The sequence below is a fragment of the Chiroxiphia lanceolata genome, chromosome 13, assembly GCF_009829145.1.
Source record: "Chiroxiphia lanceolata isolate bChiLan1 chromosome 13, bChiLan1.pri, whole genome shotgun sequence".
In the NCBI taxonomy this organism is placed as follows: Eukaryota; Metazoa; Chordata; class Aves; order Passeriformes; family Pipridae; genus Chiroxiphia; species Chiroxiphia lanceolata.
In genome coordinates this window covers 9,790,340-9,814,702 of record NC_045649.1, presented here as the reverse complement: position 1 = coordinate 9,814,702, position 24,363 = coordinate 9,790,340, and the positions used below count along the sequence as shown (strand labels likewise).

General features: G+C 36.2%; 1 protein-coding gene across 1 annotated transcript in view; it reads left to right on the top strand.

Moving 5' to 3' along the window:
• Positions 1-24,363, top strand: part of ITFG1 (integrin alpha FG-GAP repeat containing 1) — a 72,467-nt gene that overhangs the window by 2,444 nt on the left and 45,660 nt on the right. The window contains exons 2-8 of the mRNA XM_032701548.1: positions 1,196-1,268; positions 2,654-2,799; positions 4,443-4,500; positions 5,091-5,165; positions 8,379-8,473; positions 18,578-18,639; positions 20,725-20,809. Of these exons, the coding sequence (XP_032557439.1) occupies positions 1,196-1,268; positions 2,654-2,799; positions 4,443-4,500; positions 5,091-5,165; positions 8,379-8,473; positions 18,578-18,639; positions 20,725-20,809 (594 nt within the window). The remainder of the gene's footprint in view (positions 1-1,195; positions 1,269-2,653; positions 2,800-4,442; positions 4,501-5,090; positions 5,166-8,378; positions 8,474-18,577; positions 18,640-20,724; positions 20,810-24,363) is intronic.

Sequence of the window (24,363 nt, the reverse complement as noted above, 5' to 3'; positions counted from 1 at the left end):
CAAATAGATGATAAAAAGGCAGGTGAGAGTCTGTAGTGTGAAATGGGAGTTACAAGTTTTAGCAGCCAGCCCACAGGTTTATTTTCCAAGGCTGAGCAGCCAGCAGGCTCCTGCACTTCGCTGTGTGCCAACTCCCTCACTCAGCTGGGGGGGTAACGCAGCTCGGGCATCATTAACTTGCCAGATGGGACTGTGCTGGTCCCCCCCGTCCTTTCTGAAAGGGTTTATTTTCATTTACTCATTTGTTGGTGTATTCTCCTTCTCCTAAATAGGTTTATGGCAGTTACCTTTTTTCTTTCAGAGTGAGGTAGCTTGTATTCTGCTATTTTGCAGCTGTGAACTTTGCCAGAGAACAATGCTCTTGAAAAAAGCTGTGGTAGCTCAAGTTTGGAGCAGTAGAATTATTTTTTATTGGCAACCCAGTTCTTGCAGTTTGGGATGCTACAGGTGTGAAAAGAAGAAAGAAAAAATACAATAGTTTTACTATGAACTATTGTTTTAGTTGCAGAAGTAAGTGCATTTGTAGTGTGGTTTACCGACTGAAAAAATTTTATTTCATCATTCAGTTTAAAATTCTTCTTTTTCTTCCCCCAATTTCAATTATTTCTGCAACATAAAATATGGACCTTTATTTAGATCTTCCAGAAATAATGAAATGACAATTGCTTGTATCATTGACTCTAAATGAGGACATGCTGCAGGGAACCAAGTAACTTCTGAGTTTCACTGAAAGTGCTTTTGGCAGCTGACTTGGGAAAGCCATATCAGATCCTGCTACATCAGAGAAAGTATTAAAAGTAGCTTTAAAGCTTTAATTATTTGTGTGGAGCTGGTGCCTATTACTTTTCCACATGTGATGTTTTTTAACTCATTACAGGAAGTTTTATTTTAAGCAATGTGATAGCAATAGCAGAGAGAAAGTTCTAACACTAAACCTTAAGAAGGGTTTTCATCACTAAGAAAGGTTCTTGATATTAACATTCCTTTGAGATGCAGTTGGCTTCATAGGTTGTGTTGAAGAAGTGCTCCTCTTGCTTCTTTTTGAATGAGGAGCAAGTATTGGTATGGGAACTCTTTCAAATTTTCTGCTGCTGTGAGGAATGGGTATCTGTGGCATATTTGTTTACATGCTGGGTTTGTACATAAGCCATTTACAATCTTCCTCCATTATTCATCATCTCACTTGCTTCCACAGGAAATGAGTTGGTTATCTTTCTGGCTGACCAAAAGGAACCCTACTTCAAGCCTCGTGTTAAGTTACCAATGAAGTAAGTATTGATATTCAGTGCTGAGACAATGTAAATGGCTGTTTTTCTTGAAGGTGCACCTCTGCAGTCAGTGAGAATGTTATAGAATTATCTGTGCTGCTGTTACCTCTTTGACTTGTTCAGCTTGCCCTTGGAGCTCGAATTCTTTGACCAGTTTCCTCATTAATTTCCTGATATATTTTTGTTTTGATTTCTTTGGACTTTGTTGGTCAGATGACAGAGTTTGTGGAGGTGACTTTTGTCATTCATGTTCTTTACTAATAGATGTGACTTCCTACCCCCTTATGGAATCTTTATTCTTTGGGGGTTTTTGTCCTCAAATGAGTATTTAAAATACTCATATGTTGAAAAATTTTTGTAGTTGAATTGGATTTTCAGGATTTTATTCCCTAGTAAAGCAAACTGTCATTTCATATCATGTGTTAAGTCTTTGTGGCAGGTAGATCTTACATCTCAGTCCCAAGACATGTTTTCAGGGAAATTCATCTTTGCTGTAGCTACTAATGGAATCCAGCCAATATTGTCTACTTTAGGAGAGATATGGAGAATGGTGTTCTGGTATTTCTGTGTAGAGATCTGTTCCTTTATTGAGTTTAAATGTGGCCTTTAAAAAAGCATCAGTTTTTAATAAATGTAAAACAATCTGTTTATGTACATATATATGCATAATTTTAACATCCTGTAGTGCTATAATGGTTATTGCTTATGAATCATGCTTATTAATAGTATTATGTTTAAATTGCTGTTAGAGATCAGCTTCATCTTCAGTAGTTCTACATATTTTTGTTATTCCCTCTTGCCTTGGAAGGAGCTAATTTGTTTAGTGCACTATTTGTTTAGTGATCTGTTTTTAATCTTTAACAGAGTGATCCATGGTTGTGTGTGTAAAGCAGAGCCTGAGTAGATAACCAAATAAAACATAAAGAACAAACAAATGTAGGGAATGGTGGTAAGACATGGCAGAACATAGAAGGAAATGACAATGTCTTTTGAAAAGTCTACTAATGTGTCTGACTCCTGCTGTTTAAAATGCTCCTGTTGCTTTATGGTCATGCTCTTGGAATGCAACCAAAAGATCCTGCTCACTGAAATACAGTTTTGAAGACTGGTTCTACAGCAGATGAAGGGATTTAATGGAGTCTAGATAGTTTTAGCAAATGGGGTGGCTGAAGAAAGCCTGATAGCTGAAGTTTGGAGTTAAAAATATCTTCTTTAGACAAGGACAGCCTGCCAAACACCTGATTTAAAGATACTTTTGCAATAGATAAGGACTTTATAATAAGCCAGGTTGTTGAAGAATATTACTCTATTGGGCCAACTAATAATAATTGGGCAAGCCTTTGGATACACAAGTGCTTTGCATTTAATTTCTGTTTTAATTCCAGATCTCTTGGTGTTACCATAACCAGTGTAGTTCCTGGAGATTATGATGGAGATTCCCAAATGGATGTCCTCCTGACTACCCAGGCACAAAGTCATGGCAGAGATGAACTTTCAGTGTTTATTTTCTGGGGACACAACCAAACATTGGGTGAGTTGCTGAGACTGCTCATTAACAGGATTGTCAGACTTCTTAATAACTTGAAGTATTGTCAGCAAGTTACAACTCATTTTACAGTGTAGTGATTTTTACAGCTAAAACAGGGATTAGCAGCTATTCAGCTTCACACCCTTGTATTATCTTGCTTTTAAACTGTATTCAATAATTGATGAAAGAGAACAAAGCTAAAATGCTTGCACTGTATCATGCAACAGACATAACCATAGCTTGGCAGTAACCTATTAATTGAAGAGCTTCTTCTCATGGCTTCCCTATTATGCATGTCAGCTTCACAAAGATGATCTCAAAAGATTTATCTTCAATTTGAAATGCACAGAGAACTTAGTGTAAACTCTAATGCATAAACTTTCAAAATAGCACACCTAAACCTACCAACTGTGATATAACACTTATTTCTGTTAAACCAAATCTTTGAAGACAGTGAGACAGTAAATTAGGTATTGGAAGAGAGGTTTGTAGAGTGTCTCTTGCTGGATGTTTTCAACAAATTTAGAATGAAGCTTTCAAGAGTCTCTTAGCAGTGTTCTAGGTATAGCTGATTCTGTCTTTGGGTAGAGTTATGGACTGTGTGAACTTGTGAGAGCTCTTCTGTCTTCTGTTGACTTTGCTAGGAAAGGGTTTTTGGAAGAGTTTAGGATTTGAACAAGGACAGATGAGCTAAAGAAGATACTCTTCAAGTCCACAAAAACTACTGAAGAATAAACACTCTTGCAAACAACTGTGTTATGAAATAGTTACAGATGAGGCAAGTGATGGCTTTAGATCCCGTTGCTTCTGACTTTAATCAGGGGTGAAACAAGGAACCCATGAAAGTGCAATGGATCAAATACTGAGAGAATAGTAGGTGTCTCTAGTACTTGAAAGAATATGAATGACTTGGATTAATTTATGCTGTCTTGCTTCTGGAGAGGAACAAATGAGCATTTGAGGCCTGGAAAAGGAGTCAGAGGTTAAAAATTGGGGCAATGGTTGGTATGTAGTGAGGCTACCGAGAAGGTATGTGGTCCCTCCTTGGGTAATAGAAGGGTGACAGACAGGTCAGTGAGAGAGTACTGTTATATAAAATGTGGAAATTGTAAAGGGAAACATCATGGAGAGAGGAGAGAAACAAGGATGATCTGGCAAGGAGTTTGGATTACAAGTAAAAGTGAAGTCTAAGGTGATCACCTGATTAGGTCTTAAAATCCTCACTTCCCATTTAGGCAGTCTAATGCTTGTTTCAAATACTCAGTGTATATAATTAAGTGGTTTACAATGACAAAACACTAAACAGAAGTCTAACATACAGTGTCAATTTTTAGCCTGTCTTCATCCCAGCTATTTCAGATTTCATGTATCTGCATGCTTGCAGTCATACATAGAAATAGATTTCACTAAGATCTATTTAGAATGATTTGTTGAATAGTTTAGTAAAGGGAGAAGAAGCTTCAGTATTTCAACTGTAACTTTCCTGCAAAATTTCAAGAAGCCATTTGGTTGCTTATATTCAGTGGTTCCTGATTATTTTTAAACCATAAAATTCATGGTTGTAAATTAATAGAATAATTATGTCTTAGTTGAAAATGGAAATGTCATGATATATTGGTAATTGAATCAATATTTTCTGTTTTCAGATCTTAACCATAAAACTATGTTAAATAAGACATTTCATGATGAGCCTCTAGTAATGGAGTAAGTATGACTTACTTTTTTTTAAAAAACACATTTACGGTGGTGACTAAGAGCTACTTAAATATATTTTAACGCTAAAATTTGAAACAGATGCCCTTTATCTTTTAAGAACAGGGTGGTTTGTGTAATGTCAACTGATCCAACTAAAGATGAAGAACCATAACACTCATTTTTACAAATCCTATTAGATCATCCTGGCAATAGTAACTACATGAGCTTTTAATTTTTTTAATTTCAGTACTTGAATTTATGCAGAAAAAAGAGCCATTCATTTTCCAGTGAATTTTTTAAAGCAAAAACCTTACTGGCTTATCAAACTGAGCAAATATGCACTTCATACTGTACTTGCCTCTGTGTGAAATGCTGAACAAAATCAGGGGTGGGAAATAAGAGTTTGAAAGCCAAAACCATTGAAAGATGTTTACTGCTCCAGCAGCTCACACAAAGCCAAAATTCAGACAGGTCTGTACAGCTGAGAGTTCTTCATTGCTTGGTGGGAAAATGCTGACCAAATACAGGTTAACTTAAGAACAGTTAATTTGAACTCCTGCAATGACTGAGGTGATTCTGCAATTGTTTTCCGTTTTCAGCTTTAACGGAGACTTGATTCCTGATGTCTTTGGTGTCACCAGTGATTCAAACAAGCCACAGATCTTGATTGGCGGGTGAGCTCAGGGGTTCTTCATTAGCATGGATTTTGGTAACTTGTTCATTGTGCATCAACTTCTGCCCTTGTTAAACAGGTGTAAGACCCATGTTTAATGTGTGTCTTCCAAGATTCAGTGACACTCTGCATCTGATCTATAAGATGTTATATTATAGGGGAAGTAATTATTATATAGGAGAAGTAGACGTACTGTGAAAGCTGAGAAAACAAAACCCCTGTTATTTGACATCAGAAATAGAATTGTTTTTTGGGGCAGTTACAGTCTAATTTGTTTAGTACACTTTGGTATTTACTATTACAGTCTGTGTTATGGAATTTGTGTTGTGCAAAATCTGCATTTACTCTAACAGATGAAGTGACAGGTTGATGATGCAAGAACAACTGGAACAGATCTTATAATGTAAGGGAAGGCAAAAGGAAAATATACAAGTGTTTGGAGTAAACTTAAAAAAATTTAGCTCTCATTTATCTGGGAGATTAAGTGTAATGGGAAGATTAGATGACATAAAACACAGGAAGTGCAAGATGGAAGGATATTAAGTTATATATTAAGGAAAATATCGGGGAAGAGATTTGTACAGTGACAAAAAGCCAAGATGACTTTAAGTAGCAATACAAGTGTGTGGACAAGTGACATTCTCTGTGTCACATCCCTGTGTTAAGCTGTACCCTGGGCCACTCATGGGCAAACAGAGGTGGACTGAAGTCTTGTGAGATGAGATTGCAGTAAAGGGGACTAAGTTTTGCTATTAAAATTTCTGCTAACCCCAAAATGGGACTAGCTAGTAAATATTGGGATAAAAATGATAATGTCATGTTTAAATGGTTAGTAAGGACTATGCAAAGGATTATTTTTGTTATGAAGGCTCAAGTCAAAGCATAACAAAAGGTTGCATCTCTACTGGCTCAGAACAACCAGTCTCTAAGCAAAACATTAAAATGGAAATATGGGTCTGTCCATCTTTTCCTGTGATTTTTGCCAGACTGAGTTTGCCATACATTCCATCTTTGACTTCCATAAGGAAGAACTTCATTGACAGTGGTTTGGGCATTCTTTGAAAGAGAAAGAAGTTTCTCAGAAGAAGGATATTTGAATTAAAGTTCTGATAGAGAGATTCTTCTCTCAGTTTTGAAAGTCTGTGCTCAAAATATAGCAGAAACTATTTTTAGGATGAAAGATGTATTATAAATGTCAAAGACACAAGTCTTTTTACGTGTTTTTTTTTTTTTAAACTATTCTCTCTTGACTGATAATGAATGAATGGAAAAATTAGGAACAGAACTCATGTTTTTTTAGATGATTGGACCTTTAAATCAGTTGTTTGAAGAAATTTGCATCTGGGAACTTGTATTTTGCAGCTTTTAAATGGAACTATTCGGACTGTCCTTAATGGTATTCAGTAACATTAACAAAGAAACTTGCAACTCTGTGTGTTTGAGAAGAAATCCAGGTGTTGGTGTCACAGCTCTTTTAGCTTTGCATGCAATCAGTCCTTAAGTTTATTTTGAAAGAAAGAGTGTGTTAAGAAGTCTTTGCATTCCTATGTGGTTTTCTTCAGCTGTTGTTTCAAAAGTGGAGAAATCAATGAAACCATTTCTCTGTCTATGGCAACAACATATCAGCTTTCTATCCTGCTTCCCCATGTCCCTTAAAAATATTTAAATAAGGCCTTCCTCACACACTCCATCAGTGAGTTTAACAAATTTGTACCTGTTGTTTCTAACAGGCTATTTTCCTTCCATTGGAGATGATTCAGAAGTAGAGTAAATAACCTTTAAATGTGTAAATGGAAACTACACCCTTCTTGGCAATATGTTTTTGATAATAAATCTCAAATTGAATTTTATCACCCTACTTTTATTTAAATTAATGGCTTATGAAACAGATTTCAGAATCACAAGGATGTTTCTGAACCCTTTGCAATGATTATATATTGAAAAATTTTATGAACTCTTGGAGATATGGAGAAGTGGAAAAGATTTGTTTCATTTTGTTGAAGAAATCCTTTCAGTAGCATTAGCATACAAATAAACTTACTCATTGTAGCTCAAAGTAAGCCTGAGTGCCATAGGTAATAGCATAAGCCATGGCTTGTACATGGATAACAGCTTTATGTCATCTGCTTAGAAAAGCATTTTTCCATTTTTAATCTAAAATGTCTTGAAATTTATTCTAGAGCTGTATAACTAACTTCCTTGGCTACTTTGAAAAATGAATACATAGAAAAACCTAGAGAAAATGTTTAATTATTTCTTAAAGATTACGTGCTGCATTTTAACATTTCTAAGATTCAGTTATGACCTCTGGGAAGTCATCAGAGGCTTGTTTTTTTGCTTAACATAAAATGAGTCACAGAAGATAAGGACTTCACTAATATGTATGTAATGTCACTGGGATAAAAAACATAATTCTAGACATAGTAATATCACTATCCTGCTGGTGTATAGTGCATATTGAGATTTTTTGGAGTGTGTAAGCTAATGGTTCTGAAAGCAACATACCCAGTGATTCAGCAATGATGACTTCTGAAGGATTTGTTGCATTTCAAATCATTGCTAATAGAGAGGTTTGATGAAAGTTAATTCATTTTTAGAGCAGAAACCAGCAGTGCATGTATGTTTATAAATAAATAAATAGAAGTATCACCTGCTTGTAAATAACATTATTAACTTGTAGTCAATCATAATGTGAGAGTTTAACTCATGTGTTGATTTTGAAGTGTCTTGAAATAACATGCATTTACATGCAGCAGGTATGAGCTGCTGTAACAGCATGTGAGCACTTTTGCTCGTGTTTATTAATCATAAGCTAGATTCCATAAGTACTTCCAGAATTAAAACTGCTTGAGGAAACTGGGAAGGACAGGAATCAGTGTCTCAGGATTCATAGTTGAAGCCTAGGCACTAATTATCACTCTGTGGGTGGTGATACTTTTCTGTGCAAAAAAAAAAAAAAAAAGGAAGTTGCTTTAGAAAGTTAATAAAATCTAACTGGAGCCCCTGTGCTATGAATCATCCTTCACAGAACCTTTCAAGCAATTACTCTTAGTTACTTGGTATATTGTGAGCTAAGTAGTAATTTTATCTTGGTATTAGCAGAACATGCTCTCTGTCCAATTTTATTTAAAGCTTCACCATTTTTTAAAGCTATATTACAATTAACAGTCCCTGCACATTGCTGAAATGTATTCCTTTCTTTTCCTGTCTGTAGGAACTTGTCATGGCATGCTGCACTGGAAACTCAGAGTAAAATGTATATACCACACTCTCATGCTTTTATAGATTTAAATAATGACTTCACTGCTGGTAAGTCATAAAAGTGTTAAATACCTTCCTAAAAATATTTATCAGTAAGTACACAATGTAATGTGTTGCAATTTCCTTTGGTAATTATGTAAATTTGCTACTTCTAATTTTTTTTTTAATTATTTTAGTATCTGAAATTTGAAAATTCTGAGTTTTAAAAAGCTACTTTCAAAATTAATAGCCTAATAAAGTTTTCTACTTCTTGATGATGATCAGAGTTAATGCTTGTTCTGAATAATGTTGTATTCACCATTAAAGCCTTGTTTCCTGCTCTTAACAGTGCTGTACTCTGGTATTCAGTTGGCAATGGAATCAGAGCTTTGTTTTCTTCATATTGAGTCTGAAAATAGTTTGATGCAGGAGAATGTTTTCAAGACCAGACTTATGATTTTTCTTGGAGATTTCAATATGACTTCATTCTGTTTTGTTGTAGTTGGTTCTATCACTGACTGAGAAAATAGTACATGAGACTTTATTCTTGTATTACTACATGAGCAATCCTGTAAGCTGTTCATAGCTCAGTGTTCAGGGATGAGCACTAGAGACAATGTTTCTTATGGTAGATAAACTGTGTTCTTCCTTCATTTGGTTTGGGGGTTTGGGGTTTTTTTTGTGAATGTAGTTCAGCTACCATGATGAATCTATTTCTTACTTACATACCTTGTTCATACCTCCAAGCACATTTAGATATTGTGCTAAACACACTAAATGAATTCTGAAGTGTTTTTGCTAGACGTGCAATGGACATCAATTCATATATGGTAATTTTTGGAAAGAGAGTTTATTTTTTCTTTTTTAGTTGCATGAGAATGAGAGAGGAAACAGTCCATAAATTTAATTAAGATGCTTATAAATGTTGGGGATTAAGTTAATTACTTTAGCATGCAGTCAAACCTTAATATTCAGTCCTGGCACGTTGCTACATGAAGCTGTCAAGTGGAAATTCCAACTGGAAAAGTAGATATATGGTTGCTTACCATAATCAGTGTCATGTAATAAGCAATTCTAACACACTTAGCTCTAGAAGTCTTTTGGAATTTTCTTTTAGTGGCACAAGCAGCATAGATGAGCATTCCAGGTAGCATTTTAAGCTGAGTACATTGAAATCCAAACTCCCGGGTAGGTAAAGGTAAGAAGTCCAGGTTACTTACATAGATCAGTCACAGATGGATCCATTTTTCAAGGTTTTTTTGAATGTTCACAGAATTCCAGATAGTGCTAGTGATATGTGGAAGTTCCTCTATTAAATAGGAATGAAAGTCAGGATCTTTGTATGGGGAGTGCTCAGAGCTTTTATAGATTCACATCTATTTTCATATCTCAAGATGTGAGTAGAAGCCTCTATGAGGCTCTTCCCATAAAGATCCTGACTTTTACGTGCTTGTAGCAGCAAGGATAAAACACCTCAGGCTGAAATACTGAGTTACAGTGTCATGTGTAGCTCTGTGGGAAGTGTTATGTTGCAGTAACCTGAGGAAATATTAAGAAAAATAATTCATTCTGAGAAGAAAACTGGAGAAACTATTACCATAGAATTATTTTCTTTAAAGTAATGTTTTGCTTCTAAGATGGGAATAATAATTTTTTTTTACTATCACCATGAAAATGGGACCAACTGGAAATAAGACATATGTTGCTGGAAAATAATATCAGTAAATCTGATATTTCATGGCTGCTGTGTTTTTCCAAGACTGCTTGCTGCCAAAATGGAAAGTAACCAATCGTCTGGTCCTGCCTGTGCATTTATGGCACTTCCCTCACATCAGCTCTAGTAACTGCTTGGAACTGGGGCTGCTGAGGAACACAGTTTATTTGCACTTGAGTTATTAAGGTGATCCAACTTGCCATGCAGCTTCAGGATTGTCAGAGCCAATGTAAGCCCTGAGAAAAGGTTCACTCCTCTTTCAGTAGCAGCAGTCATAGCCTGCCTTTAACCAAGCGTAAAATTGCACCTTGAGTCTCACTGTGCCTCTTCCAAAAAATACCTGTATAGTGTTCTCAGCACGTCTCCTGTAATTTGTTAGTCTGTGTGGAGTTGGGCAGGTGACTCATAGAAGTAGTCAGGTGATAGAAGGTAAGAGAAAAACAACAGAGCTCTGTGCAGTCTGGATAGACCTCACAGAAGACACGTAAGCGCTTCTCCTGCTTGTTTAGCTCTGTTCCCTGTCAGCACAGCTGGGGCAGCATGGCAAAGAGAGTGTGATCCATATGGTGCTATTTCTCCATGGAGTCTGTTCCTTACTGGTTGGCTCAGGTAGAGCTGGTGAGGAGGAGAGGATCCTTGTGACTCAGTATTCACCCACACAGTCATTCTTGAGTCGGAATAAAGCCTCATTAAGAATAGGGCCTGGGACACATTAGAATGGTATTAATTAAAAAGGAGGTGGTGATGAGATGCAAGGGAATAGTCTGCATGCTCAAATCATGTTGCCCAAGAGGCTTAATTGTGATATTTGATGCTCTTGTGGTACTTTTGCACTGAAAAATTCAGCGTATTTACTCACAGAAATTGCTACTGTTCATGGATATGAAGATACACCTGTACCTAAAATGAATGCACTGATTTTTGTTTACAAATAAAAAACCAAACCACCAGAATATACCATTTTTACTTTGTTTTCGGGGTTTTTTTAAGACTTTTCTCTAATATTCTGCAGTGTTTTGGGACTCTTTGTATTCTGTAACAGATGCAGCCAATTTCATGATTTTTAGCTGGGCTATTTTTGGCAACTCTATCATTATAAACAGCTTAGGAGATTTAAAGTGTGCTTGACATTAAAAAAAAAAAAAAGGGAAAAAAAGAAAAAAAAATCCTCTCTGGGCTGAGAAGCTTTTTACTAGTTTATTGCCTAACCCATTTTCAACCTGCTGATATTAAACCCTCCAAACAGAGCTTTTAATTGCCACACTTCTCCTGCTCTGGGTAAAATGAAGTTGAATTGTTATGATTTCATTATATGAGAACTTGCTCATAAAGATGTGTTTAATCCCTAACAGAGCTTCATGAAAGGCTAACAGTGTAAGGATTTTATAATCCAAAAATCCTCTAACCACAACAAAGATAATACTAATCTTTCTTGGTGAGAGGTAAACTGGGCTGTTTCAGAGTGTAATGCTGCTGCAGTTTTTAAAGAAAGCATCCTCATGTGGAAGTCTCAGCTCCTTATAATTATTCATTCAGTAAATAATTCAGAGTTAGACCAGGAATTTTGTATAAACCATGCAAAAATTTATCAAAAGGGTCTACATGTGCTTTATGGATAAAGATTAACTAAATAAAAAACTTTCAAGTGTCTTTGCATGTGTATTAAGCATGTGTTGCTCCAGGGAGGAGTGTCTGGTTCACAGAGTGCCCGAGTTGGGAAGGGATGTCTGGAAATGGTCTGGTCAACCAGCCTACCATCATTGTCACTGCTGATACATGAACTGAGATAGGCTGAAAGATAAGGAGAAAATGTTTAAATAAGGCTGCTGGGTGTCTAGTAATACATACTCACACTTGTCATTAGTTATTTTTAACAGCTGGCTTAGGAAGGTAATCTTGAAGCTAATAATAACAGACTTGTTTGAACAGATTAAATCAGATGTATTTTATAGAGCAGATAGTCCAGGTGAGCATTTTCAAAGCAGGATCCTCACGTAAGAGGCCTGTCTTAAAAATGTCACATCCCCAAAGTGAAAAATGTACATCATGTGGCTTAAGAAGTATTTGTACAGTATTTAACTCTTTGACTTTTATAGTGAAGGAGCTAAAAAGTAACTTCTCTTTGTATTACTTTCCACTCAATCCAAAGTAAGAAGGAGCTCAGTCCTTCTCAGGAATGTGTCAGTTAAGGGATGCAGAGAACACTGGTCAGTGGAGGAAACCCTGCTGGCAAGATGGTCATTACACTGAAGGTTTTACACTGAACCGTGGGGAAAAGGTGTCATAGCTGGAAACTGGGGCCAAGATACATGAAAAGACTTGATAAAGACCACCCAGAAAGGATGTTGAGGTGGGCGCCAATACGGATGGTCTGTTTAAAGCTGGACTGGCACAGACACTGTGCAGAATTTTCAGTTCAGTACTTTGGACCAAGCTGAAATTTAAATTTAGCATGGGGCACTGGGTGAACCCTGATTAGACTGTCTTAAAATAAGTTCTCATGGGTGTACCAAGTGATTTATCTTCAGTTGAAATTTTTAGGATAACGATTATTTTGCTGTGTCATTTTTTTCTGATGAGTCAACTAATTGCTCTTATATTAAACATCCTAAAATGTCAGATGTTCATTTAGGGATAATGCTGCCTTTCTAAGCTAAATCATCGTTCCTAATCACTTGGAGAAAAAAAAGGATTATTAAGTAATAAATATGTCTGCACTCAAAGTTACAAGCCCTCTGCAAAGAAATCAGGCCATGGCCCTGCAAGTACTTTTTAAATGCTCAAATGTATGAGACAAGCTGCCTTGGGCTCTGAATTATACTGTAACCTCATACTGTACATCTGTCAATGCATCCTTGAATGCTGTGAGAAACAGCTGATGTATTAAATATTCTGTGTCTAACTTGATTATGTGATTCCAAAGTTTGGAAGTGCTGCTCTTACAACCAGTCTTGTGTTGAACACTAGCACATGGTGTGTATAATTGTAGATATTTCTGGAACTGTTTATATAATATGAAGGAAAAATCATAAATTTGGGTTTGGGAAAACTAAAATGGAAAAATCATTATTCAGAAACAGCTTGCTGTAAGCTAATTGCAGTCTCTTTACTGATTTCTGGTGGTTAATTCTCTTATGTTGCTTTGCTTTGGGAATCTGGAAGCCTAATGTAGCAGAACGTTCACAATGTGTTTTCTTTTTTATTCCCAATTCTTAGTTTAAATGTGTAAATGTAGATAGTTTTCTTCTTGAAAAACAATCATTCAGATCACAGGTGATATTTCTGTTGTAATCATTTAAACCTGGATTGTGAAGATACTGTAACATTTGATGCCAGACTCTGGTTAGACATTCAGTGAGTTTCCTCTTCATAGAAGCTGGGAGCCTCTCTGCAGTTAATATTATCAACAAAGCTTATTTTATACAATAGATGTGCATTTTTTTCTCTATGAAAATAACCAGGCAAACAAATTATCTGGCTTTTTAAAACTTAGCTTGTGTGGCATTTTAAAACTTGGGTAGGGGTATGTATCTACTCTCTCTGGTTTTGCTCTGTCCCTTAGTTTTTTCCCAGAACAAATATTCAGTCATGCCGTGTCACTGTGTCATTCCTTGAATAGGTACAATTTTTAAATTTCTTAGCTGTTTTAAGCTCTGATAACAGAGCTTACCTGTCAATTTACAACAAGTAATGGAGGCAAAAAATATATCATATAAGATGGGCAGGATATATTTCAGAGGACTTGGAAGTTGGAATTAGCTGCATCTGCTCCTGCTGGGATTGGTCTGCTTTTGCCAATGGCTTCTCTTACTCACAGCTTACCTCACAAAGAAAATCAAAGAATGAGTAGAGATCTTTAGAGAAAAGAAATAGCTGTTTTAACTTCTTTTTTCTAATCTTTTTAAAAGAGCCCATAATCTCTGCTATGTGCTTAGGAGTTTTAGTTTTAAAATTGCCATTATGAAGTGTCTCAAAAGCTATTCCTTCCGCAGTTTTTAATTATATACTGATATAATTATATACAGTGGGGGATAATAATATGACATTTTTATGGGAATCAGTAGCTTACTACAGGTGAGAAGTAAATTGGTTGTACCACAAACAGCATTTTGTTGAGAAAGCATGAATGTGGAAATGGGTTCTGAAAGCACTCTGAACACTGAGCAGTTATATTCTATTGCTTGAAACAATATTGTTGCCTTTATTCTGAAAATAAACAGAATTGTCTGAAAGTCATGTTCGAAGTGCTAAAAGCAGCATAACTATAAAGCATAGTTCTAATTTAAAAGTTTTCCAGTTGAGTGATTCTTTTAAATTAATATCCTAAAGTAATTTTTAACAGTAAAAGGGATTTTACTGTTGTTATGTTAGTTATGTTGTTTAAAATTGCTCATCACGTTTTACTAAATAGTTCCAATAAACACTCACTAAGTTTTGAAAGACTTGTTTGAACAGAATAAGTTCACAATCTTGATTAGAAGCACCTTTCTTAAAAATTGGCCAACACAAATTAGCTTGTTTGGTACACATGAAGTCTTTTTGTTTTGCTGAAGTTTTTCAGAGGAGGAAGGTACTAGAAGGAATGTTTCCTTAACTTCCTATTTTGTGTAACTAGCACCAAAATTTCATGACAAGTGAATTGCAAGCTCATTAGCATTGGTCCTTGTACTTGTATCCATGTCGTAAAAGCTGAATCACCTAAATCACCACAGCCAGGCAGGTGTATTCCATTTGCTCTAGAACAGAACTATTGCCAACTTGACAAACAAATCTGAATACCAAATGTAGAGGGTTTCTCTACCTGAATGACAAACTTATGAACAGAAACATGAAACTTGTCAGGCTTGGTTTTCCACTTCCACATCGTAAAGAAATAAAACTGACTATATCTAACTTTTTTGTATATAATATGGTTTGTGCATATTAGAAGTATTGTACAACTGAAGCCGTAGAAGTACTACTAAAAAAATTGTAAATAGTGTTTTACATTTTGGTTTTAAATACTTTTTTCCTACCAGTGAGTCAATCTGTAATGTAAATAGAGGAAAAATTGTAATGTAAGTACAGGAAAGTTATCTTTTACTTGTCTTTAGGTTTTATGGCATTTAATGATCTTAATACAGTTCTTACATTACCCCTGCTGTTAACACCCTGCAAAGCAGGAATTTTTAGTTCAGCACATTATTTACTTATACATACAAGAGGGCATTTTCATACCCCAAAGGAGCTTCTGGTTAGAGAATATGCACAGACACACCTGTTCTTCCACATTAATGAGAGCATGTTTAGGCATGTTTGGACCATAAATAAATTCTAATTGGGTAATGCCTTGTACATGTTGATAGTGTTTAAAAATAAGGGCACTTTTTTTCCCTCTCCTTTATTAACTTAAACATCTGAAGTGATTGTGAAATCAAGGAGTAACTTAATGTTGCTCGTACCCTGGTGGCTTCTAAAGACAGTCATAGATGCTGAGAGTTTTTATTTTGAAATAAAGCCCTCTGACATTAAACAAAGGTCAAATCAGTCATTAGTGAAATGAATGCTCCATCTATAATTAGTACCATTTTTTATAACACTCAAAAGTGACAGAAAATAACGAGGATAATCAGAAGTGGACTTGGAGCAGGTTCTGTATAGTTTGGTTTTCTTGCAATTACCAATGAGTCCTTGTAAGAAAAAACAATGTTTGGAAGTAGGGTGAGTTTGTAATATTATCTGCATTTTATTTAATAAGATTGTCTGCAGTTGTGGCTGCCCCGTCCCTGGAAGTTTTCAAGGCAAGGTTGGACAGGGCTCCAAGAGCAACCTGTTCTAGTGGAAGGTGTCCCTGCCGGTGGCAGGGGGCTGGAACTGGATGATCTTTAAGATACCTTCTAACCTAAACCATTCTGTGATAATTGCAACAGTTCACTTTGCATTTGTTTAAGAGAAACCTTTACTCTTGGGCAGTATTGTTTTTTTACTTCCAGCCATTTGCTAAGGCTGTAGATGTAACATTTCGGGAAATCTGCCTTAATCTGACATCAAGATCTTCCCCCATCCCAACTATCAACTACTTTACTTCCCTTTGCCACATCATGTCCCAAGTTAAAGATGTAAGAAATGCCCTGCAGGCTTAGTCTAGTGGTTCATCTAGCTAGCCCAATAATCTTTCTCTGGCAGCAGCAGCCGGAAAGTGGCCAGACTGACTTTTTTTTGGCTCTGATATTTTCTTCTTCCTGTTTCACATTTTCATGGAACCTACAGTTACCATGGGGCTGTTAGAGGTACACCCTTACCTGTTGTTTTTGGTATCCCCTAATGTACCTGTTGTCTAGTAAAAGCACCACCTTTGTATTCTGTAAATAATTGGTTGCTGAGCTGCAGATTGTTTGATTTTTATAACCTCAGGTTGGCAATGTTTTGCATTTGCCGTTGCTCAGTTCATCAGCATTTGAACAGCCCTCAGTACTTAGTCCTTGCTTTTTAAACTTAGAGATCTGTATGGAATAAACTTTGTTTTCTACAGCTGAAATTGCAACCTGAACTGACTTGCAAAGGCAGTGTGGCAGGATATCTTTAGATGAGTGACTTTTCCTGATCATGTGTGATGTGATGGGCATTCCTTGTAGGGAAAAGGGGTTGAGTTTTCTTGATATAGCCGGAAGCAAAACAGAAATGTTGCCGTTTTCAACGATTGGTGTTTTGTAATTCAAAAAGTGTAGAAAAGAACTGGGTATGTCTTCATTGTTGTGTAACCCAAGTACCGAACATACAGATATTAATGCATTTGTTGGTTCCACCTCTTCTCCTGCAGCTGTTATATGCTAAAGAATTTAGTAATAATCGACATGGAAAGCAATAGCAGTGAAGTGAGAGATGACTGCCATGGACACTGTTCCTTTGGAAAGCAGATGCTTGCAAGGAGTCTCTGCTATGGCTGTTAGAAAAAGATATTTATAAATTGCACAGATTCTTAATTGTTTCCTCTCTCATATGCTTTTGGTTCTTGGAGTCAAAAACATAATAAAACCAGAGAGAATCATAAAGTACCTTAGGTTGAAAGTAACCTTTGGGAATTACCAGGTCTAGAACACTGTTCCAGACATGGCTTGGTTTTTCTTACACATTTCTTCCACAAACTTGAGAGAAAACATTTGTAATTCTGAGCTGTACCAATTTGTGAACAGTTCTTTGAAGGGTCTAAATTACATTGCCTTTTTACGCTGCTGCTGCAAAGAAATACTGTGGTTTTGCTTGCTTTGAAATCTGTGGCGTTCTTGATCAAAAAGGAAAATTACTTGTAAATATTACGCATTTGATTTGGTTTCAGGGAAAGAGAGTTTAATCCTAGAAACAAGCATGAGCATTTTGGACACATAGCTTCTAAAAAGGCTTAAGGATAAAACAGAGGACAGTTGGCAATGAGGTACCAGTGGAATTGTTTCAGTAGGCTCTAGAACTAGAGGTGGTGTTGCTGTACCTATATTAAGTTGTCCTATGAGAAATCACAGCTTGTTGCTCTTATGTAGGAGCAGCGTGGCACAACTCCTCTACACTATTTTTAGAAGATTATCTGCTATCTTTGCCTGCTTTTGCATTTTGCCACTGCAGTGTGATATTACAGCAGCCTTGGAGATGCTCTGGGGTGCTGGTTCCATTTGTCCTTTATAACGTTATGTGCCTCAGGTTAGGTTTGGTTTTTGGCCTGCAATGTAACCTTTGTGTTCTATCTCAGATAGTGGCAGTTGAAATTACAGGGGCAAAGGAGACAATGAAAAAGACAAGTGTTAAATCTAAAAGAGTAGTTTTCTTAAATCTGGATTTCTTAACACTGGACTTAATTTTTTTTTAATAAAAACTTTTTATTCCCATTTTTCTAATTTGTGTGCTTTCCTAAATATCAGTGAATAAGTTCTTCTTTCAGTAGACAATGCCAGATACATGGTCTGAAGCCCTCTTTTGCACTGTTTCGATGTTTGAGAGAATTTTAGTGTAAAAGAAGCCAGAAATATTTCTCCATCGGTGTATCTGCTGCTTAATTCAACATATTCAAAATAACAGGATAGTTGGTAGGGTTTTATTTTTAATTTTGACTTCCAAAAAGTATAACTGTGTATACTTTTTTCTAGCTTTGAGGTATGCCTCTGTCTTTACTATTAAGAAAGATTCTTCAGGGTGTATATATAACATCCAGCACTTACTAACTCACATGAGAGTAACTGTATTTGTGTATTAAATGATACAAATGCAAAGCTTGTGTACAGAAGAGTATGAGGGATGAAAATAGTTTTGGAGGGGTGTGTTTTTAATGTTTCTTACTTAATATCTATACATCTAAACGTCACTGGAATAATGTATTTAGAGCTTAGGTAATTTTTTAAAATAATTTATGTATCTTTACTAAGTGATCAAATGTATTTGTTTGTGTAGTCTTCTCTTAAATATTTTTATTTCTCTTACATTTTTCCTTGCAGATTTGTTCCTTACTACGTCCCCAAATTCCAAAAACATTCAGTTTGAGACATGGGTAAACAAGGTAAGAGAGAAAACAGAAATAACCTTTCTATTGAAACACAGACAAGTTATAAAAACCAAAAAGTCATCTGAGAAGCAATGTTGAGGCACTGACTGCACCGTTGCATTTAGACTGCACAATATTCCTGGACACCTTTCGCTCAGCACAAGTCCCTCTACAGATTTTTGAACGTGACTACTCAGTAAATCAGGTGCCTCCACACACCTTAGCAGGGCTCTTAGGCTGTCAGCTCCTGTGTGAGGAGGTTACTCACACTCAGCAGGATGATTTGTAAATAAAAGGATGATCATTTTGGTTTTATTCTTGCTGTCTCAATGATTTTTATCTTTTTAAATAAGCTTGATCTTGGACAAAGGTTCAAAATGTCGCTTCTAACTGTTAAAGTTTGTGTTCAGAGTACAGTTGAGTCCAGAGTCCTGTGTTAACTAGGTACCATAAATGGAATTCAAGGTTGAGGAGTAATAGCTCAATGGATTAATATTTATTTATTTATTGAGATTCTGCTTTGGCATTGCAGGAGTATCCTTTGTACTGTGTTACCCAAATGGATTATAGTTAAAAGTTCACCTTTTTGTTACAATAGAAGGGGCTTAATGTGTTTCTTATTAGCTAAGGAATGAGTTTTTGAGAGTTTACCTGAAAATGTATCCATCATGTCATAGTGAGTCACTGTAGAACAAAATATGTAGTCTTGTCTTTGACAACATGGCCATCTTCAACCAGGCAAGAGCAATGAAAGCAGTGAGTCATGAATCCTGTATTTCTAACTTTATATGGACTTAAATGGACAGAGATTGAGTGTTAGTGACTACATTTATCCTGTCTCCTGTTGGGTGTTGGGTTTTTTTTAATGTTCTTACAAATTTTGGACTCCTGTATTCTAAATATTATCCTGCATTATATATTTTATATGGATAGATTTACTTGTCTTTAGAAAGAAAGAATTCTATTCTTTGGAATCAATAAACCCCGTAAAATAGGTCATACATATAAAATACATGTACATATATGTGAATCTCAAAATACCTTAATTGATCCGTTAAAAGCTGTTAAATTGCTCTCTGTAGAACATAAATTGCTCTCTGCAGAACAAAGTAATTCTCTTCATTGATGCACTTGTGCTTTTAAAATATTAGCCCATGCGAGATATGCTTTTGGGGCCGAGTACAGGGCCTAGTCTTTTTTACTGCATGAAATGCATCAATTTTATTTTATTTTTTCTCATCAGAATCATTATGAATTATATGTCAAGATAAAGATACATAGTCAGACATCCAGTACAAACAAGGACTAAGTGTGTCCAGAGTTACATTGAAGTCTGCAGACTGAATATGACATGAGTCATGTTGGATATGGATAACTGTGCACCATTCCCAAACCCTTTGTCTCCTTGCCTCTCTGGGTATTTGTGTGGACAACATTGTGTATGAGCTGATTGCAGGGACTGGGCCAGAGGGCCTTGGGTCATTTGACATGGCTACAAAAACTCAACATTTTAAAATGGGCTTGTTCCAGTTGTGATGCAGTTCTGTGATAAACAACGATCCAGTGCTTTTTGTCTTTCTGATGAAATATTGGACTGTTGTCTTCTGTGGGCCAAGATTTTAATAATAGGTAATTAAAACAAGATCTAAACCAGATCTAATGTCAAATCAATTTATTCTCAAATGAGAAGGCAAATCAGAAGCTATTTTTAACAGGTGTGCAGCTGTGGTTTTATATATTACTTGTATCTATAAAATCACATCAATATGCATAAATGCACATTAGTATTCATAATCACTTAATTATGATTTAGATAATGTTGCTGAAATAACCCAGTCTCTTCCTCTTAACATAGCTAAATATATGGAAATTATATCTGAATATTACTATTGCTGGACTTCCATAAGATTCCATGAAGGATTAGAAATGTAAAAGCTCAGTCCCAATCTTCAAAGAGTGCAATTTTTTTTTCTGTAGCTGAGATATCTCTCTGTTATTGAATTGCTTCTTTATTGATCTGTATTTTCTTTGGTTCAAAAGTCAAATTTTATCACTTAGACTGCAATTCAGTTTTTCCATCGTCTTTGTCCTCTTTGATAGGATGGGAACTTCACTAAAGCTGGAAAAAGTAAGGAAATGCCCAGTGGTGTGAAAGTTGTTGGACAGTCCGTATTTGCAGATTTTGGTGAGTTTTATTCTTCCACACTACTCCTGAGTGTTCCTTTATTTTTCATATTTTGTTAGATACTTTACACTGAAGAACAAATAAAGATGTTTAAATGGTTTCTTATGTTTCTCTGCTTTTTTCTATGAGGTGGTATATCTGTGAATCTTGAAATATCTGGGAATAATTGTTAATGAATTAAGCTTTGACTGTCCCAGTACATTCTGCATCACATGTATCTACATTTTCTTGCTTTGAGTTGTGGTTCAAGACCAAACTTTCTTTTACCAGACGTGGGGTTTTTGTCAAGATTTTATTTTTTCCCCTAATCTTGTTCAGAAGATATTATCTGATTAAATGGTCATAAATTCTTCACTTGTACAATCTAATAAAGACAAAATGTAAATTACTTAATTACTTGAATAAAGATTGCTGGAACGTGGTAAAATCATAATAGTTGTAATTGAAAATTTTGAAAGACTTTTGGACAGGCAAAAAATTTAATTTATATGTAAATCTATTTTTGCAAGGGTAAGTGAAAGCCTGTATTTTTCTATTAGCCGGTCAGTTGTGGCTTGTCAATGTGTGTATTTAGTTACAGAGAATAGGGAATGTTGATTATGTAGTCCAAAAAATATTATTTGTCTCTGCAGTAGAATAACAATTTTCCATCCCAAGGGAAAGTGCTATGGGCCTGATTCTGCTGGATGTAAAGAAATTCATAAAAAACTAATTTAGTACATTTATACAACACATTTGTTAATTGTGAGACTGAGCCTGTCTTTAAGTGTTGTCAAACCATACCCTTGTTTATCATTTTCTTTTAAAATATGTTTTAAAGTAAATGACAGGTTTTAAAGTTCTTAGACCCAGAATGTGACTCTCTTGCTGCCACTTAGAAGGGTTCTGAGGAGTTCTAGCAAAGCTCTTCATGACATGGAACTAGAAGACACCTCTGCTGGATCAGATCTACAGGGAATAATGACAGGTAGAACCTGAACCATGCTCCAGGTTCTTCTGTGAAATGTTTAACACATTTTCAAAAATCTTTGACAAAGTTTTTATAAAATCTTTTACTGTTCATCTGCAAATTTGAACACTTATCTATATAATATGTGAAGGAAAGAATAGAGTACTACAGTTTACGGTTAAAAAAATTGAATGTCGTGGGGTTTTTGTAATTACTTTCCAAGCTGATGTTCTGAATAATGTGTCTTAATAGGTACTAAATAAAAATTTTATTTTTTTAGCAGTGGCAATGTGGAAAGCAATCTTACTGTAGAATAACCTTATCTCTGTGTTAGGTAGGTAATGAGCCCAAATGATACATCATAATTTTAGAAGTGTATCATAATTAATGGCATTTTAATAAACCCTGCGATGTCTTTGCAGAGAGAAGTGGAACTGTTCAAATGATAAAGTTGAAATTTTGAAAGTGTGACTAAATGGAGTGTGCAGTACTGCAGCAGTGCAGTGTTTGGTACAGCCAAGGTTATGAAAGGCAGTGGCTGGTACAGATTAGTCAAGGGGGCTGCAGATTTGGAGTTCCATCACCACTTTTTTTAATGCCCTGCTCTGCTAATTATCATCAAAGTCATAGCCTGAGCACTAGTGTGAGGCAACAGGGGAGCAATCTCTAGCAAGGATGAATATCATGGGAGAAAGTGTGCTCAGAAACTAAAGAAATGCCTGCAAATAAATGTAGAGGGACAGCAGAGAGGCAGGGGACCACCGGTATCAGCTGTGGGAGGAGATGCTGCCTTTCTAAAGTCGTTGTTCTGAAAGGTCTCAGCCCCTTCATCTCACCCAGATGGTGCCATATGAGGGTCTTGCCTCTCCTTGGACCACTACACACACACTGGCAACTTCATCTTCATTCCAGCTCACTCTAGTTGAAGAATGGGAAATGGTTTAATGTCTTTCTGCCTAATTTTCCCAAGCAATTGAAGAGTGCTGTAAATGTATCTGTGTGCTTTGATAAAGGAACAAGGTTGATTCTGACAACTGTGATTTCAAATCAGGGTAGGAGATGGAGTAGAGCATCAATTTTTTTTTCTTCCCATTTTTCTAATGCCAGTTTAAAATACTCAGGGCAACAAAGAGTTACTTTTTCACTGAACCAGGTTTTAGAGAATACTGAAGTGAATATGGTAACTAAAACAGCATATATGAGTAATGAAGGGATATAATCCTAAATTCCATGTTCTCTATGAAATGTAGTCTGAAGGAAGTTTAATAATATCCCACCATCAAAAAATCCTCTTACACCACAATAGTTGGATGTAAGAGTGCCTATACAGAAGATGGTAGGAGGAAAAAAAACCTTTAAATACAAAGGAGGTTTGTAGTTGAGTTCTGCTGATGTTTGTTTTCGTTCTGGTATTTTTTGTTCTGCATCAATCTAACAATAAAGTGGCAAAAGGTCACAGTACAGGTATAACACTCTCTCAGAGTAACAGCATTCATCCCTGTGCTGTGTCTGCTTACACACAGATACTTCAAAAGGCAGAGTTTTCTCCTAGAGCTTCTGCCTGTAGTGAGCTAAAGGCAAAGAAATGCATTACTAGAAATGGTTTGTCAGACTTGAACGTCTCCTTTTTTCAGTTTTCTGTTTCAAAAATGATGGAATAATGATTGTTGTGAGTCCAAAGTAGTTAAGATACGACGGTTTGCAAAGAGTTATTTGGCTATCTGTAATGGGGCCTGAGGGAGGTTTCATTGCACAACAAATCAAAATATCACAACAAAATGGAAAATGAGATGTGTGAGAAGGTTGTGCTGCCTTCCACCTCAGCAGGTTTTGCCAAGCTGTGTGTGCTGCAGAACGTGCCGTACGCTCGCGCTCTGCTCTGCGCAGCCATCCCGTCTTGGCACCAGGACACAGCTGCTGGGACTAGAAACACGTTCAAACACAGTCACAAGCCTCTTATGCTCTTACTTCTGTGTTGCCAGCCTCTATTTTTCTTCCCCTTTCTTGACATTTTCTGTACCTCACAGCTGATGTGCCAGCTTTGCCATTTGCTAAAGGTCTCAAAGGATTCCATATCTGTGCTTTCTCTCTCTGCCACTTCTCATTTACTTAACCTTGTGCATATTGGACCCTGGAATGATGTCAGGTCCAGATGTGAGTTTGGGGGGGTGTCACTTGGGCTGTTGCCTTCTCATTTACACCCACCCTTCCATTTGTACCCTGCTGCATTCCTGCAAGAATCTGATTTACTGATCAGACCTTCATCTTAGCAAAATGAGCATTGTTTCAAAAGGTGGCTTTGTCTAACATTATTTCCTGCTTCCAAAAATTTTATTTGAAATACCCTTTCCAGCTGTAAGTCATTTGTAAAAAGGGGGAGCTTTGAATAAGATCCTGACAGAGAACCTCTAAAAGCACCTGATTTGGGATAAGATTTCCTTTCTTAAACTAAGCAGGTTGAACAACAGCTATCAAGTAGAAATTATTTGGATAAGTGGAGTTGGAAAAAACAGCAATTAGGTGATTCATGAGAAGCTGTCACAGATGTTGGTATAATCTCAGTACCGAGTGTTCCTAAGTACTGAAAAAATAAAGATATATTTTT